Source organism: Suillus clintonianus (genome assembly GCF_016758775.1).
Source record: "Suillus clintonianus strain FC179 chromosome Unknown DEU56scaffold_95, whole genome shotgun sequence".
Lineage (NCBI taxonomy): Eukaryota > Fungi > Basidiomycota > Agaricomycetes > Boletales > Suillaceae > Suillus > Suillus clintonianus.
The window spans coordinates 61,614-88,630 of NW_024539319.1; the positions used below are offsets into that span (position 1 = coordinate 61,614).

The 27,017-nt window shown below is 48.9% G+C and overlaps 8 protein-coding genes across 8 annotated transcripts; 2 read left to right on the top strand and 6 right to left on the bottom strand.

The window, feature by feature from the left end:
• Nucleotides 1-611: 611 nt before the first annotated feature.
• Nucleotides 612-905, top strand: DEU56DRAFT_826856 (uncharacterized protein; the record flags this gene model as incomplete). Its single annotated transcript, XM_041354365.1, has 1 exon — nucleotides 612-905. A coding segment is annotated over one exon (270 nt), but the record flags the coding sequence as incomplete, so codon positions are not given.
• A 1,115-nt stretch (nucleotides 906-2,020) lies between these two features.
• DEU56DRAFT_916911 (uncharacterized protein) lies at nucleotides 2,021-4,100 on the bottom strand (the record flags this gene model as incomplete). Its single annotated transcript, XM_041357922.1, has 11 exons — nucleotides 2,021-2,114; nucleotides 2,173-2,342; nucleotides 2,390-2,584; nucleotides 2,678-2,791; nucleotides 2,859-3,230; nucleotides 3,286-3,368; nucleotides 3,416-3,574; nucleotides 3,636-3,716; nucleotides 3,769-3,927; nucleotides 3,984-4,022; nucleotides 4,073-4,100. 11 exons carry the CDS (start codon nucleotides 4,098-4,100, stop codon nucleotides 2,021-2,023), a joined length of 1,494 nt encoding a protein of 497 aa, XP_041204161.1.
• A 442-nt stretch (nucleotides 4,101-4,542) lies between these two features.
• DEU56DRAFT_963354 (uncharacterized protein) lies at nucleotides 4,543-7,659 on the top strand (the record flags this gene model as incomplete). The annotated part of the gene is made up of 7 exons (XM_041359386.1): nucleotides 4,543-4,734; nucleotides 5,049-5,171; nucleotides 5,227-5,318; nucleotides 5,347-5,518; nucleotides 5,570-6,762; nucleotides 6,868-7,247; nucleotides 7,301-7,659. The coding sequence occupies 7 exons, from the start codon at nucleotides 4,543-4,545 to the stop codon at nucleotides 7,657-7,659; spliced, it is 2,511 nt and encodes an 836-aa protein (XP_041204162.1).
• Nucleotides 7,660-9,654: 1,995 nt separating this feature from the next.
• On the bottom strand, nucleotides 9,655-10,380 carry DEU56DRAFT_963359 (uncharacterized protein; the record flags this gene model as incomplete). Its single annotated transcript, XM_041359387.1, has 1 exon — nucleotides 9,655-10,380. The coding sequence occupies one exon, from the start codon at nucleotides 10,378-10,380 to the stop codon at nucleotides 9,655-9,657; it is 726 nt and encodes a 241-aa protein (XP_041204163.1).
• Nucleotides 10,381-10,879: 499 nt separating this feature from the next.
• On the bottom strand, nucleotides 10,880-12,880 carry DEU56DRAFT_963362 (uncharacterized protein; the record flags this gene model as incomplete). Its single annotated transcript, XM_041359388.1, has 6 exons — nucleotides 12,532-12,880; nucleotides 12,278-12,486; nucleotides 12,048-12,247; nucleotides 11,425-11,989; nucleotides 11,338-11,368; nucleotides 10,880-11,284 (listed from the first exon to the last, which is right to left on the bottom strand). Exons 1-6 carry the CDS (start codon nucleotides 12,577-12,579, stop codon nucleotides 10,880-10,882), a joined length of 1,458 nt encoding a protein of 485 aa, XP_041204164.1. The 5' UTR covers nucleotides 12,580-12,880.
• Nucleotides 12,881-20,240: 7,360 nt separating this feature from the next.
• DEU56DRAFT_591933 (uncharacterized protein) lies at nucleotides 20,241-21,643 on the bottom strand. The gene is made up of 10 exons (XM_041346977.1): nucleotides 21,439-21,643; nucleotides 21,370-21,389; nucleotides 21,304-21,318; nucleotides 21,220-21,258; nucleotides 21,142-21,170; nucleotides 21,070-21,083; nucleotides 20,982-21,017; nucleotides 20,752-20,811; nucleotides 20,562-20,696; nucleotides 20,241-20,508 (listed from the first exon to the last, which is right to left on the bottom strand). Exons 1-10 carry the CDS (start codon nucleotides 21,503-21,505, stop codon nucleotides 20,273-20,275), a joined length of 651 nt encoding a protein of 216 aa, XP_041204165.1. The 5' UTR covers nucleotides 21,506-21,643; the 3' UTR covers nucleotides 20,241-20,272.
• Nucleotides 21,644-22,278: 635 nt separating this feature from the next.
• Nucleotides 22,279-23,866, bottom strand: DEU56DRAFT_974202 (DExH-box splicing factor binding site-domain-containing protein; the record flags this gene model as incomplete). Its single annotated transcript, XM_041359538.1, has 3 exons — nucleotides 22,279-22,374; nucleotides 22,430-23,453; nucleotides 23,526-23,866. 3 exons carry the CDS (start codon nucleotides 23,864-23,866, stop codon nucleotides 22,279-22,281), a joined length of 1,461 nt encoding a protein of 486 aa, XP_041204166.1.
• A 57-nt stretch (nucleotides 23,867-23,923) lies between these two features.
• Nucleotides 23,924-26,987, bottom strand: DEU56DRAFT_892985 (transcriptional repressor TCF25-domain-containing protein). The gene is made up of 10 exons (XM_041356335.1): nucleotides 26,768-26,987; nucleotides 26,641-26,715; nucleotides 26,406-26,584; nucleotides 25,932-26,356; nucleotides 25,785-25,874; nucleotides 25,585-25,738; nucleotides 25,258-25,531; nucleotides 25,065-25,207; nucleotides 24,263-25,016; nucleotides 23,924-24,211 (listed from the first exon to the last, which is right to left on the bottom strand). The coding sequence occupies exons 1-10, from the start codon at nucleotides 26,906-26,908 to the stop codon at nucleotides 24,089-24,091; spliced, it is 2,358 nt and encodes a 785-aa protein (XP_041204167.1). The 5' UTR covers nucleotides 26,909-26,987; the 3' UTR covers nucleotides 23,924-24,088.
• Between the last annotated feature and the right edge of the window lie 30 nt (nucleotides 26,988-27,017).

Sequence of the window (27,017 nt, forward strand, 5' to 3'; positions counted from 1 at the left end):
CCCGCACTGAGCATTTATTGTTTTAGGCATTATATCATTGTATTCCCAATCGCGATCTAGTACCGTTTGCCATAGTCATGTGATTCAATATATTCATTTTGTTTTCTGTCTAGCATGTGTAAGCAGTCCAGTGAACAATATCTGCGCAGCGCTGATTCTCTGGGCGCTCTGTGAGTGTCTGTACATACATGGACAGTGATTTTGTTTGGCAATTTAAATAAATTTTGTAGTTACTGGGTGATCTGTGGGTGTCTGTACAGAGACTCACAGGGTGGTCTGTGGGTGTCTGTACAGAGATTCACAGAGCAAGGTGCTACTGTGATGAACTGACTAACAGGGACCAAGCTGCGGAGCTTGCACGCTGTACAGTGCTGTACAGCGCTGTACACTGCCAAGTAGTTTACTGATGTTTGCATAGCCAATATGCATTATGAGGTACCAAATTGATAGGACGGGACAATAGGTACAACAATGTATTGCATAAATTTATTGTTCTGCTTCAGTGGTATTGTCTCGTTCGACTATGTATAGAAGCTAGCAAGTAATCACGACAGTACGATACCACACAACAATATTTGTCCTGCTTTTGGAGGTGGTGACTCATCCATTGCAGACACGGTCCGCCACGAAATTGCCATTGTAAATGGTGAAGTTATCGAAGTTGATTCTGATGACGACGACGACGACGACGAAGCGGATCCATCAATCACTCGTCAAAATATTCTCGATTTGTGCCAGCAGCTTGAAGTTGGATGCATGCAATATGGTGATCCTCAATTTTCACTTGATTTATCATCACAACTTCTTAAGTTTCGCGCGAACCTACGACGCGAAGAACTACTTAATGCTAGACAAACTTCTTTAGAACGATTCTTCTCGGTATAATACATGTACTTCTGTAGGACTACTATGGACGATTTTCTGTCACACTTTTGGCGGAGGTCACATGCGTCACAATAGTGTGACACATATGCTATTGCATATGTCTCATAATGCATAACGTTTTGGCGGTCCCAACGGTATGCATTATGAGCATTTCAACTGTAGTCTTCAATGCCGAACGTGTTCAAGTTTCACATCATTCCCACCAGCACTATTAGCGCTACAGAGAAAATAAACAGCATGGATGACACCAAGGAGCATACACATCATCTGCATTCATGCTCGACCATGAATTTGAGCTGAAGGACAAAGTGCAAAACGGCGAGCACGTCCATCCACGGACGACGGTCGTTCATGTTCAAAGCTGAGTTTGAATTCGTCGTACGTTGACCTGTGACTTCGACCAGACTTTGAGGGGCATTCGAGGCTATGAAGTCAATTCCTGCGACGTTTTGACTTCAATCTGGTGGTTGTGCCACATACGTCAGTAATGAGTGATGCTTAGTTAAGTGGTACTCCTATCGACCTATATAATCAAACCAAGGTACTCCTTGATCACACATTCTGCATACTATCTCGTATCGTTCGACCTTCACCGGAAAAATGGATTTAAAAATGATACTAATCTTCTGTGATGGGAGGGACGGTGACCTGTCGCAATGTACCGCCCAGCCTACCGGAGGGGACGTGGATGCAGGTCGCGAGAATACCGGTCAGAAATTTATGCCCATCCTTCCTGTCGGGAAGCTAATTTTTTGCATTAAACACATTCATCAGGAAAACCCTCCCGCCCTAATTCCAACTAATTGCTGGTAATTCTGGTAATTCCTGATAATTGGTGAAATTCCCGATAATTAGCTGTTTTAGAAAATTAGATGGATTATGTTACCCCTTGATAATCCATTGATAATTCTCGATAATCAGAAGGTATTGTGAACAATTTCTGTGCTATTGTCTTTACATTTGGGTAGATATATCTGAGTTTGCTGGCTCAGATCATACAATCACACTGAATGTTACACGAAAAAATAGTCTTTTGATTAAAGAAGGGTATCTAATAGGTAGTATATGTTCGCAACCATAATACCGTCATATGAAACTATCAACAATGAGATATCTATCGAGAACGAGCCAGCGACTACTCCGAGTCGTCATCCATCCCATCAATGTCGAGGAGTTCGAGAGCTGCAGCTTGCTCTGCAGTTTTACCAGTATGAGTGTACCTCAAATGCCTGCAACATTGAATCAATATGCGAAGAACAACTCAGACAAAAGACCGGAAAATCTCACTGTACAGCCTCGTAGATGTCGGCCATCATGCGATGGAATTTTCTCGGCGCTGTATCCCTCATATTTTCCAAGAACTGAACATGAAAAAAGTAAGTCTCGCTAAACTGATTACCTGAAAAGCTGAACTTCGCCGGTGAACCCATTGACTTCCACAACAGTGCTGCATACACCTTGAAAGAGAGTCAGGACAGGAATAAATGGAAAAGAAGAGAAATACCGCAGTTGCCACGAGAGCCACTATGGGGATGGGAACCTCCGGACGGTTGGCTTTGTTCTTCGCGATCTCGATAAAGCGTTGTGCAAAACGGACACCAACAGACTGCGTGCCGTTAAAAACACGGCCGTTAATTAGGGCTATTAAGAACTCGCCCTGATAGGGCTTGTTCGATATGGGCTTAGGAACATTTTGAACCTAGTAGTACAAAAATGTGAGCAAAAACGATGGTGAATAATACTAGTATCAACTTGCATCAAACTTCAATGCGTAGATATAGGCATGCTGCACCAGAAGACTTTTGGCCTTGTCGGTGTCTATGTGCCCCAGACGAAAGTAACCGGAGACGCCTGCTAATGCATCGTCTTTCAGTTCGCGGCGCAGGATTGGGATGCGAGCATCTACCTATTTTCCCAGCGGGCCATTTATAGATTAGCACTGATGGACTCAGATTATCGCAGCAAAGACTCACCAGGGCAGCCAGCAGCGTGGTATAGTTCTCGTCCAAGCGCAGACGCTTTTCGATCTCATGCAGACCCAATTCTCTAGCAACGGTTAGCAGCGACTCGTGTGAAAGCTGGTTTTTGTCGACCAGTTCTGGGAACCCGTCAACGAAAACAAGGTGGCATTTTGCTTCCAAAATCGCCCGTTTGACGACTCTCTTCGTATCCTGGTTCTGATCAAGGAGCTTCACATTCCCCGACTCGGTTATCACTAGGTGAGCCTTAGTACTTTTGGCCACAGGAGGTCCAGGCGTCCTTGTAGTGCTTCCTGCCAGTGAGTTGTCTGAATCGTCACTGGATTCAGAGTCTGAGACCGCCACATCATCGGCCCATGTAGGGATCTGAACATTACTGATTGTATTAGTAGCTCCAACAAATGCTAAGGTAAGTTCTGACCTCTGCTGCGTGTTTGTGATCACTGCGCGGTCGATTTTGAATTTTCACGTGATGCTGTTTGATACTGTTGTCGACGATACTGACTTGGAGGTAACGCCTTTGACTCTGGGACCTCAGTTGAAGAGCATACTTGCGATCGATTCTGGCGTCTCGTTATCTTCTTCTTCATCAATGTCCGAACCATCCGAATTCAAGTCGTTCAGATGATCGGAGTCGACCCCACGATCTTCAATAGCATCGTTGTCGTTGTCCTCGTTTTGATGAGATTTGGCTGGGGCGGCACTTCGGGCTACATTCAAATTCAACCAGCTTGTAAGTTTTTTTGTTCTGCTAACAAACTGCTAACAAACGTTTCTTATGCGCTGTGAGGTCTCCATCAATGGACTCGGTATCCTCTTCATCCGAGTCTCTTACTAGGGTACGTGACCGCTCTAATCACAATCAATTGCTAACATCTAGGTACAGTATCAAATCCACACTTACTTTTGCTGGATGGCTTCACGCGTGGTGCCACAGTGGTGGTCTTCTTTTTCGCCTGACTGGTTGGCGCTGCAGGCTTCTTCTTCTGCATAGCAAGATCCACTGGCACTTGAGGAACGGTCAGGTTTTTTGGTCCACCTTTCGCTTTGTCCACATTCCAGACTACAATCCAAACTTTGGTGAGTGTCGCACGTTATGAGAATTGATTGCATGCTCACCAGCGTTTTCCAACGCTTTTCTCTTAGCCTCGCGCGGCGCTGTCAACGCACATGATAAGAGCCTCTTGCGCCATAATATATTCACTTACCGCGGGCGCTACTAGTAAGTGCAGACATCTTGTTGTTTTGTTACTACTGAATGATACTGAATGATGGTACTAGTGACCTTCAAAGACGGCACAGATATTTACCTGAACACGAAGGAATGTGGGTGTGAGGAGGTACGTTCTAAGTTCCTTTGTTACTACTGAATGATAATGAATGCCGGATACTAGTGACCTTAAAAGACGGGATAGATATTAACTTGAGGACGAAGGAATGTGGGTGTGAGGAGGTACGTTCTAAGTTCCTGGTTGAGGAATATATGGGGAGCTAATTTTCTAGTTTACAGTCCGCCCATTGCAACTACTGGCAAGCACACTAGTGTCGTCCCTGAGGACACTATTGAATACCTGCACTAGGCGTCTCTTTATTCGGTACCATCACTCCTTGCACTGCCATTTACGACCGCGTTTGCTCCGCGATTCAAATATGCAAACCTGCCCAGCATGTGGGCGCGATGGCCTTACTTTCACTGGTCTTAGCCAACATCTGGCGAAGAGTCGAGACCCCCGCTGTCAAGCGCTCTATCGATCACGTCAACCAGTCAACTCCACATCCGCTGAAGACCACCATATGGAAGACTGAGGATGAACTGGTTGAACCACCCGTCTTTGAAGGTGACGACTTCGAGGGCGAGAACTATGGCGAGGTAGACTATGAGATGGAGTGGCAGTGATGACGTATCCGAGTCTGAGTATGCTGATAGCGACTCAGATGATGGCGGCATATCCATGGAACCAGAGTGGGAGCCTCCTGTCCCTGATCTTGTGGGAGAACAGCCGCAGGTCCAGGAAGATGAAGTTGCCGAAGAAGATCCTGGCCGTGATGATCGCCTGCGAGTTCAAGAGCAGTGCGCAAGGACAGCATGGTTTCATAGCTGTGCCATATCCAGATTCACGAGCAGGCCAAGAGATAAGGCACCATGCTGACGACGATGCCGCCAATGCCAGATATGGAGCGCAGTTCGATGATGGAAATAACCCGTATTTCCCTTTCTGCTCCCAGATTGACTGGGAGATCGCAAGGTGGTCGAAACTTCGCGGACCTACTTCCACGGCATTTACAGACCTGCTAGCAATCAATGGAGTGAATTTTTCGCCATTTGCCTATATTATAAGTGTCTAATTGTGAATTCTACTAGGTTAGAGAGTCTTTGGGGCTCTCCTTCAAAAACGCGAAGGAGCTAAACGCGATTATCGACAACGAGTTGCCAACGGGACACCCGAAGTTCAAGTGTGAACAGATTGTCGTTGCTCGCGAGGCTTTTCGATGTGTATCACCGTGATGTTATTGAGTGCATTGAGGCACTCTACGGGGATCCCGACTTTGCAGATTATCTCGCTTTCACTCCAGAGCGGCATTATGCCGACGAAGATCAAACCACGCGCTTGTTCCACGACATGTACACTGGGAAGTGGTGGTGGGATACTCAGGTACGAAGGATTATCTGCATTCGTCGGATTTCATACTTATATTTGTCTTAGAAAAAACTTGATCAACACTGCCTCGGGGGCACAATCATACCAATCATCATTTCATCCGATAAAACCCAAGTCACCATGTTTCGCAATAAGGCCGCCTACCCCGTTTACCTGACAATTGGAAACATACCGAAGGAAATCCATCATAAACCTTCCCACAGTGCACACATCCTCCTTGGGTATCTGCCCACCACCCGCCTCGAACACATCCCTAATAAAGCTTCTCGCCGTCGCACTATCTCCAACCTATATCATGCATGCATGTCTCGCATACTGGGCCCACTCGAAAGGGCAGGATTGGATGGTGTTAAGATGCGCAGTGGTGATGGCGCTCTTTGCTGCTGTCACCCTTTGTTTGCCTCCTTCGTTGGCGACTACCCAGAGCAGCTCCTTGCTACTGGCGTGAAGTTTATGGAGTGCCCCAAATGCGATATTGATGCCGACGACATGGGGAGCAACACAGCAGCCTTTCACTTGCGCAATCTGGGCTCAGTGCTAGATGCGCTCGCTGCTCTTGATCAAGGAAGTCTTGCATTTGTCTGTGCATGTGCCACTGTAGGCATCAAGCCCATTGTTCACCCGTTCTGGGAGGATCTCCCCTTTGCGAACATCTTTCGCACTGTCACCCCTGATGTACTGCATCAGCTGTACCAGGGACTAGTGAAACATCTTGTCCAGTGGCTTTCGGAAGCATGCGGAGCGGTAGAAATCGATGCTCGATGTCGACGTCTCCCTCTGAACCACAACATCCGACTATTTACAAAAGGTATCACTACCTTGTCACGTCTGAGTGGCAAGGAACATGCCCAAAATTGCCAATTTCTACTGGGAATCATCATTGACATTCGCTTACCAAATAATTTGAATGCAGGTCGCCTCTTACGAGCAGTGCGGGGACTACTGGATTTCTTGTACCTCGCACAGTATCCTTGCCACAGCTCCGAAACTCTAGAACTATTACACGCGGCACTAGACACTTTCCACGACAACAAGGGTATTTTTGTGGACCTTGGTATCCGCAACAATTTCAATTTACCGAAGCTCCACGCCGCTCGCCATTACCCCCTCATGATCATGCTGTTCGGTACAACAGATAATTACAATACTGAGTACACTGAACGCCTCCACATCGACATCGCGAAGGACGCTTACCGTGCGACAAACCACAAGGACGAATTCATTCAAATGACCATCTGGTTAGAATGAAAGGAAAAGATATTTCGCCACGACAAGTATATTCACTGGCGGATTTCTGGTGGACGCGAGTCTGTCCCTCATCGTCCATGTCCTCCTGATATGAGCTTTCGTCGTGAGCAAGTCATGATGAAACATCCTAGTGCAAAGGCTGTTAGCTTGCAGAAACTCATCAACGATTACGGCGCGACCTATTTCCGCGAGGCGTTGGCACGCTACATTGCTCGACTCAACTGCTCCCCTCACCATGTTCCACAAGGTCAAGAACTTGACGACTTGGCAATCGATATTCATTTTCCTTTCCGCACACTACCTGTTTTCCACAAGATTAAGTGGCTGTCATTGGATACTCGTGGCCATGGTGATGCATCTGTCACGCTGGACAGTATACATGCTAAACCACAGCATCACTCTGGTTCTCGTCTGGTGGCTCAGCGATCTGATACAGCATTGGTGGATCGGATGACAGGTGCTCCAGGGTTGAAAGGTATGTGTTTTGATCAATTCCTACTGTATGCGTTACTGATAACTGGTATGCAGATTTACGGGTGGGCCAAGTTCGTGCAATCTTTGCTTTGCCACCCACATCAATACTGATGCTATTTTCACCTACTGTCCAAGTACCCAGTCATCTTGCATACATCGAGTGGTTCACGCTGTTCCCCCCAGCACCTGACCGGAACCATGGTTTCTACAAGCTCTCTTGGGCGCTAGCACGCGGTGGAGAGCGTTTGGCTTCCATTGTGCCCATTGCCAATATTTTGTGCAGCACTCACCTTGTCCCAAGATTTGGCGCTGTTGCGCCACGTGAGTGGACGAGTGGTACTGTCCTAGACGACTGCGAGAGTTTCTGGTTGAACTTGTACTTGGACAGACATACCTTTGCGAAGTTCAAATAATTGGACTGACGGTACTACCTAGTACCAGTAGCACGTAAGTTTCTCATAACAACTTTCACCGCACGAAGTTGCACTCATCTGTGACCTTCGCTGCTCTCGTCCTTCTCCAGTGATTGAAAGCACGCTTCCCCGAATAACCCCCATCGTCTTCTAACTCTCAAGTCAAGCTCCCGCATTTCATCGCATATGCCCTCCACCGCACGAAGTTGCACTCATCTGTTACCTTCGCTGCTCTCGTCCTCCTCCAGCGATTGAAAGCACGCTTCCCCACTGCTCGGGGATCTTCGGGACACCACCTGTTCATGTCTGCATTCATGCTACCACGTCCAGGCCCAAGAACAGTTCCGCACTATGGTCACAAGCAGCCTTTACCCCCCCCCATCCAGGCCCAAGAACGATTCCGCACTATCACATCCAAGAACGGTTCCACACTATCACGTCCAGGCCCGACATCCTCACCTTCTTCGCTGCATCTGACAGCATTGTTAATGAAAACCTCGTTGAACATTTCTCCAATGAGGTCTAGGCTGCTGAGGCCCAGTGCTTCTACGGCTTCCAAATCATGATGGAGAGAATATTCACTCCTCGACCTACTCACTCCTCATCAACACCTACATCAAAGATTCTAATCAGCGCGAATACCTCTGACGCCATGGAGACTATTCCCTGTGTCAAGCTCAAGATTCGCTGCCGTCGAAGGCATCTTCTTCTCGTGTTCCTTTGCGTCTATCTTCTTTTGCGTCTATCTTCTTTTGCGTCTATATTCTGGCTCAAGAAATGCGATCTCGTGGCTGGTTTTACGTTCTCCAACGAGCTCATCAGCTGTGATGTCAGGGTATGCACACCGACTTTGTGTGCTCGCTCTTTAGCCACCTCAAGTGTCGCCCGCACCCTGACACTGTCAAGTGCATCATTACTCAGGCTGCTACCATCGAGCAGAAGTCCCTGATGGGTCCGTCATTTCAATCACCATACCTTTATCTGACTGTCTTTCCAGACACCTCTCCCTGTTGGCCTCATTGGGATGAACACCAAGCTCATGTGCCAGTACATCAAGTTCATCGCAGACCACTTGCTGGTATCACTGGGTAACGACAAGGTGTTCAATTCCGCCGACTTGGGCTTGTCAAGTCATCCTACGATACTAGAGTGTGTATGTGAACTAGTGACTGTGTGTTTCATATGTGTATACAATAGTTAAACAGATCCAGCACTATAGGCTCCCTTGATATATGCCCTTCTATATAGTATCAGCTGCTGTATATGATAATCCAGGCATAGCAATCTAACGGCTTTATTTTTGGACATTGCTTGAAGTTAGAAGATAATGCCTTGTGTATTATCACGAATTTTCTATGACTCTTGGATCTTTAGACTATTAGAAGGTAATCTCAACAATTAGGCTAATTAGACCAATTAGATCAATTATCATAAATTTGGATAATACAGGTGTTTTAGACAAATTTAGGGCGGGAGGGTTTTCCTGATGGCCATCAAGTTCTTCGCCCATGCCATCTTATCCCTCGCGTTGGTCGAGAGTCGGACGTGCGCGAAGACTTTTATCTCAACAGGTACATAGATCTGGAATTGTTTGACCGCTTGTCTGTATAGCTATGCTACCATTACTATTAACTATAGGGTGCAATATTGACTATGAGTTGTTGGGAAGATTACATAGCTACTATTGGCGTCACGGCTCGCTACATTGTGATATTTAGTGCAATGGATGGTCTATAGGTGCTCTATTGTACTACCAAGGCTACGTAGTGCTATATACTGTTGCAGCGTGCAACTCGCGTCCGACCTTTTTCCTGATGATGGGTCATCAAGCAGCCTGAATTCCACCAGGGACATATCCCTTCCCTATCCGTCTCCTTTGACAAAGAGGAGAATACACGTTCTCAACGTGCGAAGAGACGCCCCGTATGAGGGAACCTTCGTGGTCGCTCCTCGCGTCACAGATGCTCCAGCAAGAATACAATGTGCTATGCTAGGTCACTTTCGCATGGCCTTTTTTGAGGGTTGCCTGGGTCTGCTGGATCGACAAATATTGTCAGTGGTAGCCTTTTTGGATGGTCTTCCAGATCCCCCAGATTTTCCTCTTTTCTTCCCTTTCTGCACAACAACGACAACATCCTCCTCCTCCTCCTCCTCCTCCTCCTCCTCCTCCTCCTCCTCCTCCTCCTCCTCCTCCTCCTCCTCCTCACCACACTGTTCCTTATCTTCCATATCATCCTTACCACCACTGTCCTTTTCGATCTCCACCAGTTTCAACAGCTTCTGGTTGTACTCCTCCAGCTCTCGCTTTCTCTCCTCCAGCTTTCTCATGTCCTCCTGCAGCATCGCCATTTTCTTCTTCTCTTCCTCCACCTCCCACGACTCCTTGTCAACCTTCCTTGTCAACTCATCTGCCTCCATTTCCGTCCCCTCATCCTCTTTCTCTTCCCTGGTTGAAATTGTCCGAATGGCAGTATCAGCTCTGTGTTCTTCACCACCAGCAGCCTCAGCAATGGCAGCATGTTGTCCTTCCTTCGCCTTGAGCATCCGCATAACCCCACCTCTGGCTGTATTGATTGCCTCTATGACGAGGTCGTGGGTCTTGATACTCAAAATAGAGGTGCCAAGGTAAGAGGGGGTGTTCAGGGTAGCTTCGTCCTCCTCATATTCGATAACTCGCTTGCATTCTCTTGGCAGCATCCCAAGACCTAGGCTGACCTTCATGGCTGATTCCAAGCCAGAGATCTTTGCAGAGAGGACTATCTCCAAGAACTTGTTCAACTCACGCTCGTCTGAGTGCACACTAGTGTTGCCACAAGTTCGGCTTAATGCCGGCTTTAGCCGTAGTCGGACCTGTAAATAACCGAGCTAGCACGTGACTTCGTTTATATAATTTACGGTCCGACTCGACTCGATAAACTGTAGTTCAGTCAATTTAAGGGGTTAAAGCCAGTTTAAAATTCAAATATATTTTTAAATTGAAGTTAAAAATAAATTAGAAATAAATTTAGACTAATCAAAAATGAAGTACGTGAAGCCGAAAAGGGAAGGCATCTCGTCAACTCCCCAACACACTGATCAGTCTGATCTACAATCAAATTAGCACTGATGTCTCCCCAAGATGCAGTGAGTGGTTTACTTGTTAGTGTTTGTTCCAAGACTAAAGCAGATCAGCAAATGTGCAGCGCTTCTCGCCCACGAGAACTGCACAAGGGGAGTGTGGCTAAGAAACGCCGCACATCAGGTCGAAGAGCTGGAAGGGGAATGCCGTGGAGATTGAGGTGGCGGCGTTGGATGTCGAGGGTGTTTTGTCGCGAAGGGCGGGTGGAGGCGTCTGATTCTCGATCGCAAAGGGCGGGAGTGTACAAAGGGTATGGGGGTAATGGCAGGTGGTAGTAGGGGGTAGGAGAGATGCAGACAGAAGGCGGTAGCGGAGAGTTCCTCGTAGTTCGGTATCGGAGTAGGTCATGGCGAGAATCTCATCCCATAATATCTGCAAGCGTACTCGCAACTTCTTCCTCGGCTGCTGTGGGTGCATACGAGCCGCGTGTCGGATTGCCATAGCGAAATCGTCCTTGAGCTGCTCCAGATCTGTGAAAGTGATGCGCAGGAAGCGAACGTGACGGGGCTTTGAGTATTGGTGTGAAAAATGCGGGGCTGGTGGTAGACGTGGACAGGGACAGTGGCAGCGACGACAGATGCGACTCCAAAGCTGGTGAGGAATGTGAATGTGACTCTGGAGAAGATGGTGGGGCATATGAATCAGACCTTGACGAGGACGAAGAAGGCGCCGTCGACTGAGGTGGAGACAATACAGGGGAAGACGACCGATTTCCCAACGATGCCTGTGCCAACGAGGAAGAAGACGACCCTTGACTCCCCACAAACCGCCCACCCTCAAAACACACCCCAAACTGGCCCAACATCCTCCCAGGTTTACTAGCTCTCCATAAGTCCCTCAAGGCACTCAGGAACCTCATCACAAGCTCATCGCTTAGAAACACCTCCACACTTGTTCTTAGCGTCTCGTCTTGAGAGCAAGGTTGTTCTGCAGTTTGGGGACACCCTTGAGCCTGGGTTTCAGCACCCGACTGAGCCCTTGTCCGTAGAAACTCCCGCGCACAATCCAATGACACCCATATCCCCGCCACAGCAGAATTCGGATGATCAAACCGCACAGCGCTTGGTGGAAGAGCCGGGGGCGCACAAGGTGAAAAAGCAGCAAGCAGAGGCATAAGGTTCACAAAATCTGTGTCCAGCCTTCTCAAAAGCGTCCGCGTCGTGTGTGCAAGGGGTGGGCATAGGGGCAGCGTAGTTTGATACACCAGTATTCCTAGTAATTCAATTCAGTGCATGATGTATGCGAAAGGCAAAGAAGAAATGGGATGTACCTTCGACTTGCGTAGCACTAATGGGTGGATTGCAAGGCATGCATGTGTGGACGACTACTACTTGGTCTTTGTGTTTGGGGAGAGGCTCGGGATCCGCCATTTGGCAATCTGGACTTGATGTGGTGTCTGGTGCTGGTGACGCGAACTGTGCCCAACGAGTTCCCTGTTCCCATTCTAGCTCGAGCTCGGCAATGTGGACACTGTCAGGGCCAAGCAGTTCTGCAACTTACCAGTCAAGTACACTGTTCTTGCGCTCCAGTGACAGTTTTTTCGCGTGCATGACCCGAGAAGGGGAACCGTTGACTGGTGAAAACGCATCGGATGTATGCGCCCTTGGTGACACAGACGAAAAATGAAATGTGCTCGAACACGGGGACGCTGGAGTGGGTGTGAGTGGCGACATAGGAGGGAGCAGTAATGTGACCCACGGTGCAACCGTCTTGACATTGAGAATGAGGGGTCAAAATGTGACTGTGTGTGTTACCTTAAGTGCATCTTGAAGCGCGCGGTCCCAGTCGAATTTTCGCGCCATCACAAACGAGCGATTCACATAAGAGCTGTAGCTATTTCCATTAGCGTTGATCTCTTCTGTTAAGAGCTTGTCAGCGGTAGGCAAGTCCCCGTTTATGCATGCGTCAGGATGAGGAGTTGGCAAGCACCCATAGAGCTGTGTATGCCCTGCCGTGGTCGCGAAACTTGCCGAAGGGCGAACATGATACCGCTGTTGCAGCTCGGTGAGTTTCAAATGAATGCTACCTCATTTGAGTGCGATTAGGGGATCTAGTGGTGCCCAGTTAGCTCTGCAATTCCTAATAATTATGTGCACCTCACCAGCACGCGGTGATGCGGCATCAGCTAGTGCCCGTTGGGGCTTCGTTGGTGGTGGTGGTTGTGGGTGCTCGCCTACTCTCGTCAGGTTATCCGCCAGCACTAAGGAAGAACGCACTGGATCCGATACGAGCAAGCAGGCTTGCAGCACCTAAGAACGCATATGCAAGGAACTGTGCGTGCAGAAGGGTTTTTCAGGAACTGGGGCCAAAGGCAGTTGACTTAGGAGGGCTCCTGTGCGAGAATGTATATGTGAGTAAGGCATTGAAAGTAAATAGAGGATGAAAGCAGGGTCAAGCAGGTCGGCATCATGAAATCGCTGAGAAAGCTGAGAGGAAACATAAATCCATAGTCAAAAAGTCAGTTCGATGACAAAAGCAGCAGCGGCATGCGTAAGACGACAGGAATCGTAAAAGTAGCAGTAAACATGAGCAGGCAAGAATTAGGTGACGGCAAGAGATATGTCAGGAACATCATCTGGAACATCATCACATTCGTCCTCTGCGATGACTCTGAGAAGGACCTCATAATCGTGACTGCCAGACGTAGTTCCGCTTCCGGCGGATACTAGTAGATCGTCGGAGCCACATATCAAGAGATCTTCACGGCCCACGCCCGTGACGCACATCAAGTGATACTCCATGTCGTTCTGGGACGCTGCCCAGCCCTTGGTAAAGTGAAGTCGGTCCTTTTTCAGCGTGAATTTCACGATCTGTAGGACTTCCATCAAGTACGGGCTGAGACGATTGCGCTTCTTTGTATAAGTGTCACTGCTGGAGGAGAATACGCGCTCGCACGGAACGGAGGAGGCTTGGATTGGCAGAAAGTCCATTGCGAGTTTGTAGATTGTCGGAAACATGGGTTTCGAAACCTAGCCCACCATTGATGCCTCGTCATCAATTAAACATATTACAGAAACAAGGGATCTTACCGTCCAAAAAGATAGTATATCTGTACCCGCGGGGCTAAGAACACTGGTGCTATAAGCATTGAACTCATCTTCGACCAATTGGGGGCCACCCTGGCGATGCGGCAGTATATTTATCTCAGGAAGTCCGTAGATTGTCGAGCCTAATGTTGCAGGACGTGGCTGACGAATCAACTGATTGGATGGTGCGGAGACATTTGTCGTCCTCTGGTTCTGCATCTGTGGGACATATCAGCCCACATTTTGCTGTTATTACCGTTGGGCAGACATACCAGTTTGAGAATGTAGTCTTTTGCCTCTTTGATTCGTGGGGCTTCCCAATTATCGTTCATCCATGACATGCGTCTGGTGGGATCCACGACTGTGCGCAACAATGAGAATTTACCTTTACAAAAACATGCAAGACTTACACATCGCAACAGCATACGCTCCCGTGAGGGACATTCGGTCATCGTACTTAGCTGCCCAAGTTAAACCTATGTCAACCAAAGGGGCACAATGCGGAACAAGGTCCACCACAAGCTTCCACCTTTGGATCAACCCTTCGAAGGCCGGAATGGTGTTGCCCAGTAGAGGACTGGTTTCGCCGGACATGCATTGTTGAGCGTGGTGCGGTGCCTAATGTAGAACAGTAAATACGATATTGAATTAAGATGAATTAAAACGTACCTCTAGAATAACCTCGAGATCCTGCAGGACTTGCCAATTCATGGGGCTCAGTTTATGGTGGACTATGGTGCGTTGAGCGGGAAGATCAATCCAATGGTCGATAGCCTAGGCAAGCATTAGGTGATGCGAAAATTTTAGGGAGACAAAATGTTACCTGTCGCAGGATTCTCAAACGATTGAGCATGACGTACGTTGAATCCCAACGAGTAGGCTCGTCACATAGCAACTCGACAAGTGGAAGGGCCATACGCTCATTGTTGTCGTTTACAAACCATCCCTCTGCATTGCCAGAAATGATGGCAGCTCGAAAGCTATCGCGGCGCTGGCCTGATGCACGGATTGCACGGACGATGGTTCTGGCCCGATCAATCACTTTACTTTGCAGTGTCTCGATATACTCCACCTTCTTGAAAGTGTAAGGGCCAGCTACAAACGTGTCATCCAAACACAAAAGGTCTACAGTAGAGTATTCATCAAGAATGTGTTGGACACATATGTTCACTATGTGAGGGAAACCGGAATTCGGTGATTGATCGCGTCGAATTCGATCCCATCTTTCCGCAATAAATGTGAGAGTTCGTCCATCACGGTCCTGTTGTTACTGGCATTGTCCAATGTGAAGTGTCCGACCTAAACGAAGTCAGAGCATGCGATTATGTACAACGAGACACTGACATTGTGTTTTACTTCAGCACGATCAATCAGCTTCAACATGGTTGAACCGAGTACCTTCCCAGTATGACTACCAGGGATATGATGAAAGGCAATGAGAGCGGCCTTCAGAATCAGTCTCGAGTTCCCGATTTCTTTCGCGATCCAATGAGCGGTCATAGCAAGGAAGGGACGAAGCTTGGCATCAGCCCAGAGATCAGAGGTGAACGAAATTCGTCCTTGGGCGGTCTACAAGATATCAAAAACTATATGCAAATGATAGCTGTACACTTACAGCGAGGTCAAGTTTAATTACTGTAAAGTATTCATGCCAAGTGTCAATGATCAGTTGCCGGAACTTTGAACGATGGGGGATATCGGACTCCTTTAGGTCTTGCCGCAAGAGGCAGAGCAGCCGGCGGAACTCGGGACACTCGACAACACTAATCGGCTAGAGATAGTCATTAATGAGAGTACACAAATGGTAGACAGTACGCACCTGATCGTCAGCCACGATAAACCTCACAATGTGCTTATGCATCTCCTCGATGGAGAAGCTTGCCAAGTCTGAAACTTCTGACCTTCCGACAATCAGCTGCAAACTACCATCGCCGCGACTGGGGGGAGGGCCAAGCGTCTCGATTGTGCAAGTGGGAACTTTGAGTCGTTCCAGCATCTCAGCGAAGGTCCAGCCTTCATTAAGGCGAGTCCCTACAGCATGTATGCCGATTGGCCATTGCTGCTTCTCGGACTCCTGGAGATAAAGTTCGATATGAACCTTGTATATATGGGCACGGAGAGGACTGTTGCTCGTGGATGGACCATAAACCGCAAGGGGACAGGATGAGTCGGCCTTATGGTAATCCCTGGTAAAGGGGGTGAGAAAGAGCAGAAAGACTCTCAAATGTCACTCACTCGCACGGCACACAAATTCGCTCGCCAGTATCTGAGTTCTTCCTGAAGAAAAACAGGATATCAGCAGTAGTCTTGAGGCCTCGTTTTCTCGTGGCCAAGGGATTTGTGGCGAGAGTGCTAGTCGCGGTATGTAGTGGACTCAGGTTTGCATTCGTGTCGGCTATGATTTCAGGCGGGTTGGCATCATCTTCACTGCCGCCGCTGACGTTATCTATGTCGATATACTCGCCATCATCTGGATGAGCTGCGTTGTCCGCCCGGAATCGGTGAGGAAGTTGTCGTTGTCTCCTAGGGCGGTGAAGAGTAGTAGCGATTGCAGCTGCTGCAGTGGTAGTTGCAGCAGGAACAGGTGTGGCAGGTCCGGAAGGAGTAGCCGCATGAGCGACATGTATGGAAGGTGCAGGAGGAACAGGTAAGGAAGGCGCAGGAGTAACAGGAACGGGTGCAGCAGGAGCGATAGGTATGGAAGGCGCAAGAGCGACAAGTACGGGAGCAGGAGTCTCCTCAACCTGGGGGATATTAGTGTTTTTGCGACGACGGCCGCCACGACGTTGCATGTTAGTAGTGTTGGATGCTGGAGATGCAACGACAGACTCACCTATCTTTATATACTTTCATTCTGGGGAGACCCAGGAAAATACCGATGTGCACGATGGCACGGAATCAAGGTGTATTAGGTGTAATCTCCATGTGGAGAACGCGAGTAGATACATTAAGATGATATTGAGGGTGATTCCTGCTGAGGAGTGGGAGTCTGGGAGAGATCGGATGATTGAATGATAGTGTTGGTTGCGATTCTTGACTCAGGGAATGATCAAGATAAAGTTGAAGTTCAAACAAGCGTGGGTGATAACATTGAAAGGGCATCTATCTCAGTATCGTGGCATGTGGGAGTTAATACGGGAATTATGCAGCATGCGCACAGACCATGTACAATATACACATATGTAGATATACTCTCACATGAGTCACATCATATCAAAAAACACGCGCACTGCGCAGATAAGTAGTACTGAAAAAAAGAAGAATAAGAAGTAGACTATAGAACTCTTTTCTTCATTCGACGCGAGACAGGAGTAGGTGCAGGCATTACGGTACCATTGCGTGGACGTAACCTTGCAAACGATGAGTTCATAAATCAATATGTAAAGATAAACGAAACTACTTACACATGAGTTGATTTACGAACAGGCGTCTTCGGCTGACATAGGGGCACCAATTCTGAGACTTGAGAACGTTGAGGGGAGGGTGCAGTGTGACAATCAAAATCCAGGGAGTGCATAGCTGGTGCGGGCCCTGCAGTGCGAAGATCGTGAAGGAAAGAACGAAGATGGTCATAATCGGGATCCTCTGAAAATGAGAGAGAGCACGAGTAGACGAGAATATTTGCAAATGCAGCAGGAATTCCACCACATAAATCAGCAATGCTGGTATCGCCTTTGCGCTCGAGTATGACGGAGCTGGACAGCCTCTCATGGTCACTATTTAACCATGGAAGGGAGCCGCACAAGAAATATATTAGCATGTAAGCAAGTGATTCGAGATCGTCACGACGACCCGGCTCCAATCCCAAGTGATTGTTGATTGAAGCAAAGGCGGGGGTGCCTGTGAGATGTCGACCTCGGCGAAATGGGATGTGGGATTTGGTTGCATTGTTCCAGTACTTCTTCGCGATACCGAAATCGATGATATAGGTAGTTTGTCTTGAATGGTCCACTAAGATGTTATGCGGTTTGATATCCCCATGAACAATGTCATGTGAGTGAATATACTCGAGACGCGACAGCTGGAAAATAGATTAGTATCTGCAGTAGCGAACAACAAATTGATAAACGGTACCAGCTGGTCTCCTAAATTAACAACAGTTTGAAGGCTAAATTTGTGGTTGCATGCAATGAAGAGATCGTATAGTGACGGCCCGAGGAGGTCGAGAGCCAAGGCATAATGTGTTGACTCCCTGCCAAACCAAAGGGCGCGGGGAATCCCAACTCCACCTTCAAGTTGCTTGAGAATCTCATGCTCATGCTCCACAGAAGATGGTTTGTTGGTGACTGGCTCGAGTTTGATAGCAACAATGTCATCATTGAGGAAGTTCTGCGCACGGTACACAACAGCTAGTAACATTAATGTATGTTGAAAACCTGAATTTGAATCAATATCATATGAACGCACCATATGAACCGGACCCCAAAATATCTTCCAGCCTAAATCTACCATCAATGCGATTCGGGGCCTTCATGCTGAATATTGCAGCAAGGGATTGAACAATGAAATTGAATGAATGGACAACGAGTCAACGACGCACAGAAAGAAGATAGTTCAACTTCCACGTGACTGAAGCCGACTGCAACCAGCTTGAACCAGCTCGAGTCGATGTTGCTGGAGTCATGGCTTGTAGCCGATTCACACAGCTAACAAGTCAAACCAAGCTGGACAAAGTGGTTCAGCTTACGGGGATAGCCGAACTACAGGTGTAGCTGGTAAAAGCCGAACCCGGGCTGGGCCGAGCCGAGTGGTGACATAACTAGGCGAAACACAAAGCTTCAAGTCTGTTTTAGTACCATCGTCTTGCCCATCAGCTTCCTTCCTGCAAGCACGATCCATGACAAGCTCGATTTCATAGCCATTCCTGCAGTCAGTGGCGGAGAAGCAGAAATTCAAGTCGTGTGGCAATAACTGTAGGAGGTCAATGTTGATGAGAAGACCGTTTAACTAACCAGAGAAAACTTGCTTGCGCAGAACTCGCACACTGCCTTGGGCCTGGGGTGGAAGCATATGGAAATAAACCGTCGCGTGTTAGATCAGCTCGATACTCCATGCAATTACAGTGCATGATCAGCACGTGCAATATCGTTGCATAGCGTCTCGAGCGGACACTAGCAGTCTCGAAGACAATCAAGAAAGTTAGTAAATCGAGGAACTCACCTTTCCACAGGACCTTTCTTTCTCCTCTTGTCCAGAATGAGTCTTTGTCACTGATTTGTTGGCGTTTTAAACCGGGGTGGGCTTACTCGCACTGATAACCTCGCCTCCCCAAGTTGAGCTTCTTGGAGAGGAAGCAGACTCGTAACGACGCCACACCCGGACACGGCGGGCACTGAGGGGCGAACGGGATGGAACATTAGCAACACCTGCAACCACAACCCAGCCAGGAGATTGAGCTACCCAGTGGGCGTCCTCGGTTTCAAAGTAGGGCCCACGTTCTACGCCCCAAGTCATCCACTAGGTCCCAACCGTGGGCGACAGCGACCACCGGTGCCCTGAAGATGACGCGATGTCAGGAGAAAGCCAGAACATAAAAGTAGAACATACCCTCTCATCTCGCGCCCGAACTTACGGAGCTACGAGAGCATCGAGTTTATGTAGGCCGGGGTGCCTAAGCCACGGTGCAGGTCAGTGCAACCGACCACGGAGATGCTGAGGAGGTTAGCAGGGCGGAGAGAAGTTGATGACCCGAGAGCTCCCCACCAAAGTCGCCGCCATCCAAACCTCGAGTGCAACCAAAGCAGCTACAGAAACGCCAGTCAAGGCTGGATCCGAATGAAATCAACAGCGTCGCCGCCTCACTAACTCGGCCTGGGGACTTGAGTCTGCGAACGTAAATGCGAAAGATATGGTGGTGGCCTAGGGTTGGCCTAGGTCTGACTCAACACCTTGCCCTGTCTCTTTCAAACATTCTTCGGAACAAATATATTGAATACATATTACACGAAATATGTGCCAAGGCCCATCTTTCCTTGAAATTCACTCTGTACCGCCAAATAAATGAGTATCACGACGAAACTGGCAAATCAAGAAAAACAGACGGTTCTCCTGCTCCCTTCGGAGCACCAGACCACCGTTGACTTCATCGAGCATCTCCCGTGCTATACGCCACTGCCTGTCGATATTTTCACGCGCTCCTGGAAAGCGATTGAGGTCATGCCGGTTGCTGCATCAGAGTCAGCCACGAGCCGAGCGTGATATTCTCGAACGCTAAGGATGAGGCGTGGTCCGAGCACAAAGAACTGTATGACTTCCAAAATCTGAAAAAGAACAGGAAGAATCTCACTGTCCAGGGAAAATGGGTCCTACAGAAATGATGAACCACGGTCACATGCAGGGTCAGTAAAAGATTAACATACCGTGAAGAGCGTTGGAGACAAATCATATATGACGTTAAAGCAGGACACAGCAACATAACTAGCACGTTCAAACATTCAGTGGAAAAGGGAACCATATTCACAATATGAGCTCACCTCGCAAAGTAAAGCACGTGGGATTTGATCAACACCGTGAAACAGTCTCCTATAATCCCTCCTGCCGAATGTTGTCGCAGTTCACGAAAGTGTTTTACAGCAATCCAGACTGCGAGACACAGCGCGAGGACCTCCCAGACAACGCCGAGAATCCAAGTAATGGAACCCAGAAGGAAGATATTGTCCGCATAGCCAATAGTGCACGTATATGTGCCAGAGAGAATGTGTCCCTCTGGTATTCATCAATGAGCGCCATGCACGGTTTTCTTTCACAGTTAAGTGTACCCCCTGAAGCATCCCTCGTTGCCATTACCGTGACCACTACGTCGAAAATGTTGACAGCCAAGCACACGACGACGAGAAATATCAGGATCCTTCTGGATCGTTGATACATGGCATGTAACCGAGTGATCATGATGACTGCAACATGTTTTGTTCGAGTCAATATCATAGGTCTTGCAACTGCACAACTCACCACACAGCATTGGAAATGCTATAACATTCGTCCAATTCTGTACGAGATACAGAATCCGGCCTGAGAAATCCGGTGAGTGATGGGCCTTGGGTGGATCACACACCACAAAGACACTCACATCTGTAGCAGTCATGATAGTAAACGAAGAAGCTGGTCAAGAATGACACTCACTCCTAGTACAGGGTGTCGCGGTTAATTGAATGGGAATATCAGACATCTGTGCAGAAGACTCACTGCATCTGTCAACAAAATAGTCGGAACACTGCCTGTATGCCACTGATCAGAAGAAACAAACACTGTGAATGCGAGAAGACATACCCAGTATGTTTATGCTGATTGTGAGAGACGGCAGATTAGCACGACACCAAAGGTCTAGCCTTCCGAACATACACAATATAAAAAACGCCAAGATAGCGCAACTAGGATATCTTCAAGTTAGCACAAATTCACAACAGGCAAGATACATACAGTCAGATAGAGAACGGTCATCAGGGACCAACGTTGCCTCTGTCGCAAATCAGTTTTGTTCTTCTGACGTGGAACTGTGCTCACCCAGATCAGTTCGACCTACAAACAAATCTTAGTGAGATGGTTGCTCCGGTCATAGCATCAACATACCTCTTGTCCGAACGTAAGGGCTGGAATACTTGTGAGAAATCAGCAATTCTCTAATGTTATCATGCTCACCCCAATCATATACCACTCCAACACCAGCGGCAACTGGAAAACCACAATGAAGGTCAGATCGAGACATGAGCGCTGAAATCTGACTGCTCTTCACGAACCCATAAAATAGCTGCCAATACGCCAAGAGTTGATGAGTGGCCAATAACTAGGGTCGTCTGAGACTAGTGTCATACTGTTAGAGGATGGATGTGAGGGAGCGGGAAACTTGGTGGACATACGACGATGATGTTTGTGCTAGATATACTACATCTGCTTGGATGTCCGAAATGAGATCGAGAGATGATCGATGATCTCCGCTGGATCCTGACATCATGAAGTGATGCATCGGGCCTTCAATAAAACGCCGGTGATGGGCGACACTTGGTTCTAGTACTAATCAAGTTGGTCATGAAACATTCGTGAACACCGTAAAAGATGAAAGGACGTAAAGAACTGTTCGTGACCTTGTTTCCGACGCCATTCTCAAAATGTGTCCATCATGACAAAGCAATCAAGTACTTCTCGCATCATGTGCTGCCAGTGGCCATGGTGGGCGCAAAGGAAATTTGCCAAAGAACATCAGGATTCGATGAAACGGTGGCTTCGCAAGAAGTTGATCACCGTGATTGACCTAATGCGTTGAATAATCTTGCGATTGTACTCGCCTGGCGCTTTGATCACCGAGGCGATGATCAAGACTCGCCGAGGCAATCGAGCTTCTCAAGAAAGCGCTGTTTTTAGCCCAGTCGGTCACAAGCACCAATGGACTGTCTATCAGACAGGGCACAAGGTATCATGCAGCGTTATAATACAATACATAGATGTAGCATAACCTGAGCTAATGAAGAATGATAATCAGTCCTAGTGCTTTTGAAAATCCGTGATGGTACCCATACCAGCATGATTAATCTTGCTTGTCCCTTCCTCCCCGACTGCTCTCCCCATCTCTCTCCCTGTCTCTACGTCGATCGCGGTCGTCGTAGTCGCGGACCCTGTCACGATGTTTATTGACATCGCGATCTCGGTCCCGTCTGTCCACATCCCTGTCCCTGTCGCTGTTCCTTCTACTATCGTCTCTTTTTCTTCTGTCATCTCTGTCTCTTGCTCCCCGATCGTCACGGTCGTCGTCTCGTCGCCTATCGCGATCATTTGCTCTCCTAGACCCGTCATAATCATTGTCCCTCCTTCTATCACGGTCGTCATCCTTTCTTCTCTCACGATCATCCCTCCTACTGCTCTCCCCTCCGCTCCTTCTCTCAGGTGACCGCGAAGCCCTCCGCGAAACAGTCGCACTCCCATTCCTGCTTTCTTCCCTACTGCTCTCCTGCCTCACGAGCGGGATGTACCGCTTCTCGTCCCCTCTCCGTTTCTTCTTCTTACTACCGTCATCCAATACCTCTTGTTCCTTTGCTCCAATTCCCAAGAGCGCAGGCCGTGATTTCGGCAGGTAAGGCTCCACCAGCGCATTCTTTTTGGCTCGTTCTGAGCTTGTGACAGCCCCACCGTCCACCCAGCCCATGCCGCGCAGCATAGCGGCTCCAAACGCAGTAATGGGCACACGCGCATAGTCATCAGCAGAAGCCACATCCGGAAGCGAAGCCACATCTTGCTGGAGGGCATCGGTTTCGCTCGGGGGCACGGGAATAGTATCGATCTGGGGCGCCGAGTCCATATCCCCAGCCAGCAGCGCACGAAGGGCTTTTTGATCTTCCGTCTCTGCTACAATTTCCATTTTGACGTGTTCATCTACCGTCATGGTTGTTTCTCCGTCGGTAGACGTCGTGCTTGTGTCGACCCTGACTTCCTTGTTGCCGAACTGAATACCTGAGAGCTGGGGGCCGGAGTTGATGGTGTCGCGCGTGCCAAGACCTCCAACACTCCCGTCTGCACCTGTGCTCGCTTTTGCAGAGTCAGGGACGAACCGTGCAGAACCTGCACGACGTTTCCGTGCTGCCTCCCGCCAGTCAGGATTTGGCTTCGAAGGAATGACAAGCGGGCCCGTAGGAGCTTTAGTCTTGGCCTTTTTGCCATTTACGCTAGATGATGCAAATAAAACATGGGCCTTTTGTGAGCTGTAGAAATGTTGGAAAGAGCGGAAGGAGACGCACCGCTGTGCACCAAATTTATTGAAAGATGTGATAAGCTCATCCTCGAGACGGTCGTCTTCATCGTCGCTGGAGTCTGGCTCTTCTTTACGCCCACCATCGGCAAACACGATCCCGCTCTCTTCGTCTTCGTCGGAATCCTCTCGAGAGCTGAAAGTACGAGGAGAACCTGTGAGTGGGGTGCCAGAGGCAGAGCTGGCGGCACTAGAAAGATGACGAGGGAGCGCTGAGAGTTTGAATTTGTCGCTAGCCTTGTCGTCGTCGGTTGCTGGGGGTTTGCGGACAGTGAAGGACAGTTTGGACATCGTCGTGCGGGATACAGCAAGTGTTTGTTGACCGGTCATGAATATCAGGGCTTAGTCATCACCTGACTCCTCTAACCGTTTGTCGCGTACATATCTCATTTTAATTTTACTTTCGTAGATGGACTTGGGTGGTTACAATGCCAGACACATTCTACCAGTAAATTCAGGCTCTCCGTGAAATCCGTGCTCAAAGGTACTTAATGGTTGACACGGAAGGGGTTAAAAGTACACTCGCGTAGAATCAAACACTCGCGCATACCCCTAGTCAACACCGTCGTGGTCCCGTTCCTCAGCATCACTATCAGATCCATCACTGTCAGCCGTAGCCCCGCCACCTCCCCAAAATCTATTCAGCAGATTCCTCACAACCCGTATGGGCATGGGCTGAAACCCTCCCCATCAGCACCTTCGAACAGGACATAAAAAACAACTCACAGCAATGTACTCATCCTCGTCTTCATCTTCCTCATCTCCCTCGCTTTCATCCTCAACTGCCAACGCTGGCGCCGCTTCCACTTCACCTCTCGGAGGCATAGGGTCGAAGTCCAGCAGATCATCATCACCCTCCAACGGCAATCCGCCTGGCATACCCCCACCTGGTACACCACCCTCCCCATCCATCGCAAGGCCAAGCATCATATCGTCCAACGCTTCATCCGGCATATCCGCCATCATCTGGACAAACTGCACCACGCCACCAGGCAACTGCCCCGCCAGTCCAGGATTCGCATCGAACAGCGCTTCGATTTGCGCCCTGATGCCTGCATCTGGGATGAGCCTCTCCAACGCCCGCGCGTCCCGTCGACGAGGACGCACGCTGAAGATCTCTTCCGCGCCTGCAAAGAAAGCGTCGTTGTATTCAGAGGATGCTGTCAGTGGTGGGAGCGGATCGCATGCGAGCTGTTTCGCTAGCAAGACAGAGCGTGGGATGAAGGGGGTGAGGTTCCGGAAGCTTTGCTCAAGAACAATAATGTGTCGATAGACAGAGTAGCGGAGCGTTGTCGAGGCGTACATTTGGAGGAACCGCTCACGAGTCGGATTGAAGCGTTGGGCGTTGAGCGACGTTCGGATTTCATTAGCGGTGCTTTCGAACCATTTTACATGTGCAGCGGATTTCCAGAGAGGTGCGGATTTTTGAGCATAAAGATGAGATAGGAGGTGGAGAACGCTTTGAGCAGGTGATAGCCCACTTTGAAGTCGTCAGTCATCGAATATACGATGGATCAAGTCAACTCACATTCCGTCGGTGTGTATCCGGAATGCTCTGTGCCCGCGCAGCTCTGGAGACAGTGAAATATCACACTTGTCAGCCAGCAGTGGTACCACCTCTGGGAAGGCTAGCATAGCCTGCTTCAGTGCGTCCATACTGCTGCACATGCTCTACCACTTCACGATCAATATACCGCTGACAGCACGATCAAACAACACACCTGCCCCCCACCTGCCTTTTCCCTCGCAAAAAGCGCCAGGGCTCTCGCATACGCCCATCCAGGCAGCACACTCGGATTCAAATGATCCTCGAATGCTGTCTTTGTTCCAGCGAACTCGGAGTATATGTCCAAGAGCCATTGTCCCATCCCTGATTTGATGGAAACGAAGTCCAGATGGAACAAGACACCGTGCGGGTCTGTCCATGGCTCGAGGGAGTATAGAAGGCGTCCAAACTCGAACGCGGTGCGTATGCATCCGCGACGCTGGAGATCACTGTGGGTTGATTAGTCTTCGAGGACAGATGTGTACATGAGAGAGAGACATACGTGACCTGCCGATGCAACGCAAGGAAGAATGGACGATTCTCGACGCAATTGAAGTCGAGGCGGTTGAGCCCGTTCGCGAAGCTGAACGCCCCTAAGAAAGCGCGTTCATATGCAAAGAGCGCTCGATCCACGTATTCAACAGCTTGACTGTATTCTGATATGACTTAATAACGAGGACATGAATGGAAAGCACTGCTGACCTTCTCTATGGCGATATACCTCTGCTAGCTGTAGCAGTGTATCGCCATGCCATGGGAGTTTCTGCAAAACTCTCCAAAGCGCTTCAGGATCTAGTCGCAGGGGTGACTATGAGTGCCACGAGAAGGAGTACAACATGAAAACACTACCTCCTGACATCACGGCCTGCATAAAGGTCTTTGTGACACCCTTGTACCTCTTACTGTACTCAACAGTCCACCACTTGTCCCCTGCGGCTGGGCTATTTCGATCTGCGACCTTCTTTTGTACCTCCTCGTCGGTCAATGGGCGAGAAGAGAGGCCTTCACGTTGCTTGATCATGCTCCATGAAGGATGCGGCCGTGTGAGTTGTGAACGCTGAGTTTGTGCTGAAGCAATACCCCTCCGTTTTTTTGAGCCACCAGAGGAGGAATTTTCGGAAGACTTTGCAGCTATGACAGCTCTTGCGCCAAAAAACTTGCGCATCTCCGCTTCTGCATCGAGGTTGGACACTGAGACGGATAGAAGGGATGCAAGGGATGCGTTGCGAGTGGTCGAGGACGAGGAAGTTGCCACGCTTTGAAGTTCTGGGTATCTTTGCATTGATGAGCATCGTGAACGGTACACTAGATGTTTGGACACACTTCTGGGAAAGCTCTGCGAGCGCCGTGTCTAGATCATCCAGATCGCCTTTCTTCTTCTCTTTTCCCTTGCCTTTCTTTGCGGATTTAGGCTGCTGGGGCTTCGGTACCTCGGCGGGTTTACTCTGCTGAGGGCTTGTCGGTGCATCCGATGCTGTTGGTTTCTTCTTCTTCTTCTTTGCCTGTGTTCGAATGAGTCAGTCGATCTCGAATAGTGGTAATATCGTACTTAACGCACCTTCTTTGCCTTTGTGGGCTTGGATGTTTCGTCATCGCTCTCAGGTACATCATGGTCACTTTCTGCAGTAAAAAGCTGGGTCCCTCGTTATGATCTCAACACAGATTTGTTGCGGGGTTGAACTTACCGCTGCAAACCCCGAGGGCGCTATCGGTCCAGGTGCTGGTTCCTCCTCGCTGTCTGCGTCAGCGGCCGCAGCAGGTTGGTTTGCGAGCGCAAGAAGCTCTTCCTGCTCGCGTTGCTGTCGCTTGTTAATTCGGGCGGGCATGTGTACGTTGTGGTCAATAAAAGCTATAGTTATCTTTTGTTATCTAATCTTCCGCCGTTTCTCCCTGGCAAGCCCAGATGATCAACCGCATGATTTTGTTTCCGCCGCG

What these genes read in the sequence shown, in the direction of transcription:
- DEU56DRAFT_591933 (XM_041346977.1), bottom strand. Translation starts at nt 21,505, where the DNA reads ATGTCTCGATCTGACCTTCATTGTGGTTTTCCAGTTGCCGCTGGTGTT. An exon ending in TGACCGTTCTCTATCTGACT is followed by an intron (nt 21,171 to 21,219) that starts GTATGTATCTTG and finishes AAGATATCCTAG; the next exon opens with TTGCGCTATCTTGGCGTTTT. An exon ending in AGCATTTCCAATGCTGTGTG is followed by an intron (nt 20,697 to 20,751) that starts GTGAGTTGTGCA and finishes AACATGTTGCAG; the next exon opens with TCATCATGATCACTCGGTTA.
- DEU56DRAFT_892985 (XM_041356335.1), bottom strand. Translation starts at nt 26,908, where the DNA reads ATGCCCGCCCGAATTAACAAGCGACAGCAACGCGAGCAGGAAGAGCTT. An exon ending in GGTATATCGCCATAGAGAAG is followed by an intron (nt 25,739 to 25,784) that starts GTCAGCAGTGCT and finishes AAGTCATATCAG; the next exon opens with AATACAGTCAAGCTGTTGAA. An exon ending in GCGTTGCATCGGCAGGTCAC is followed by an intron (nt 25,532 to 25,584) that starts GTATGTCTCTCT and finishes ATCAACCCACAG; the next exon opens with TGATCTCCAGCGTCGCGGAT.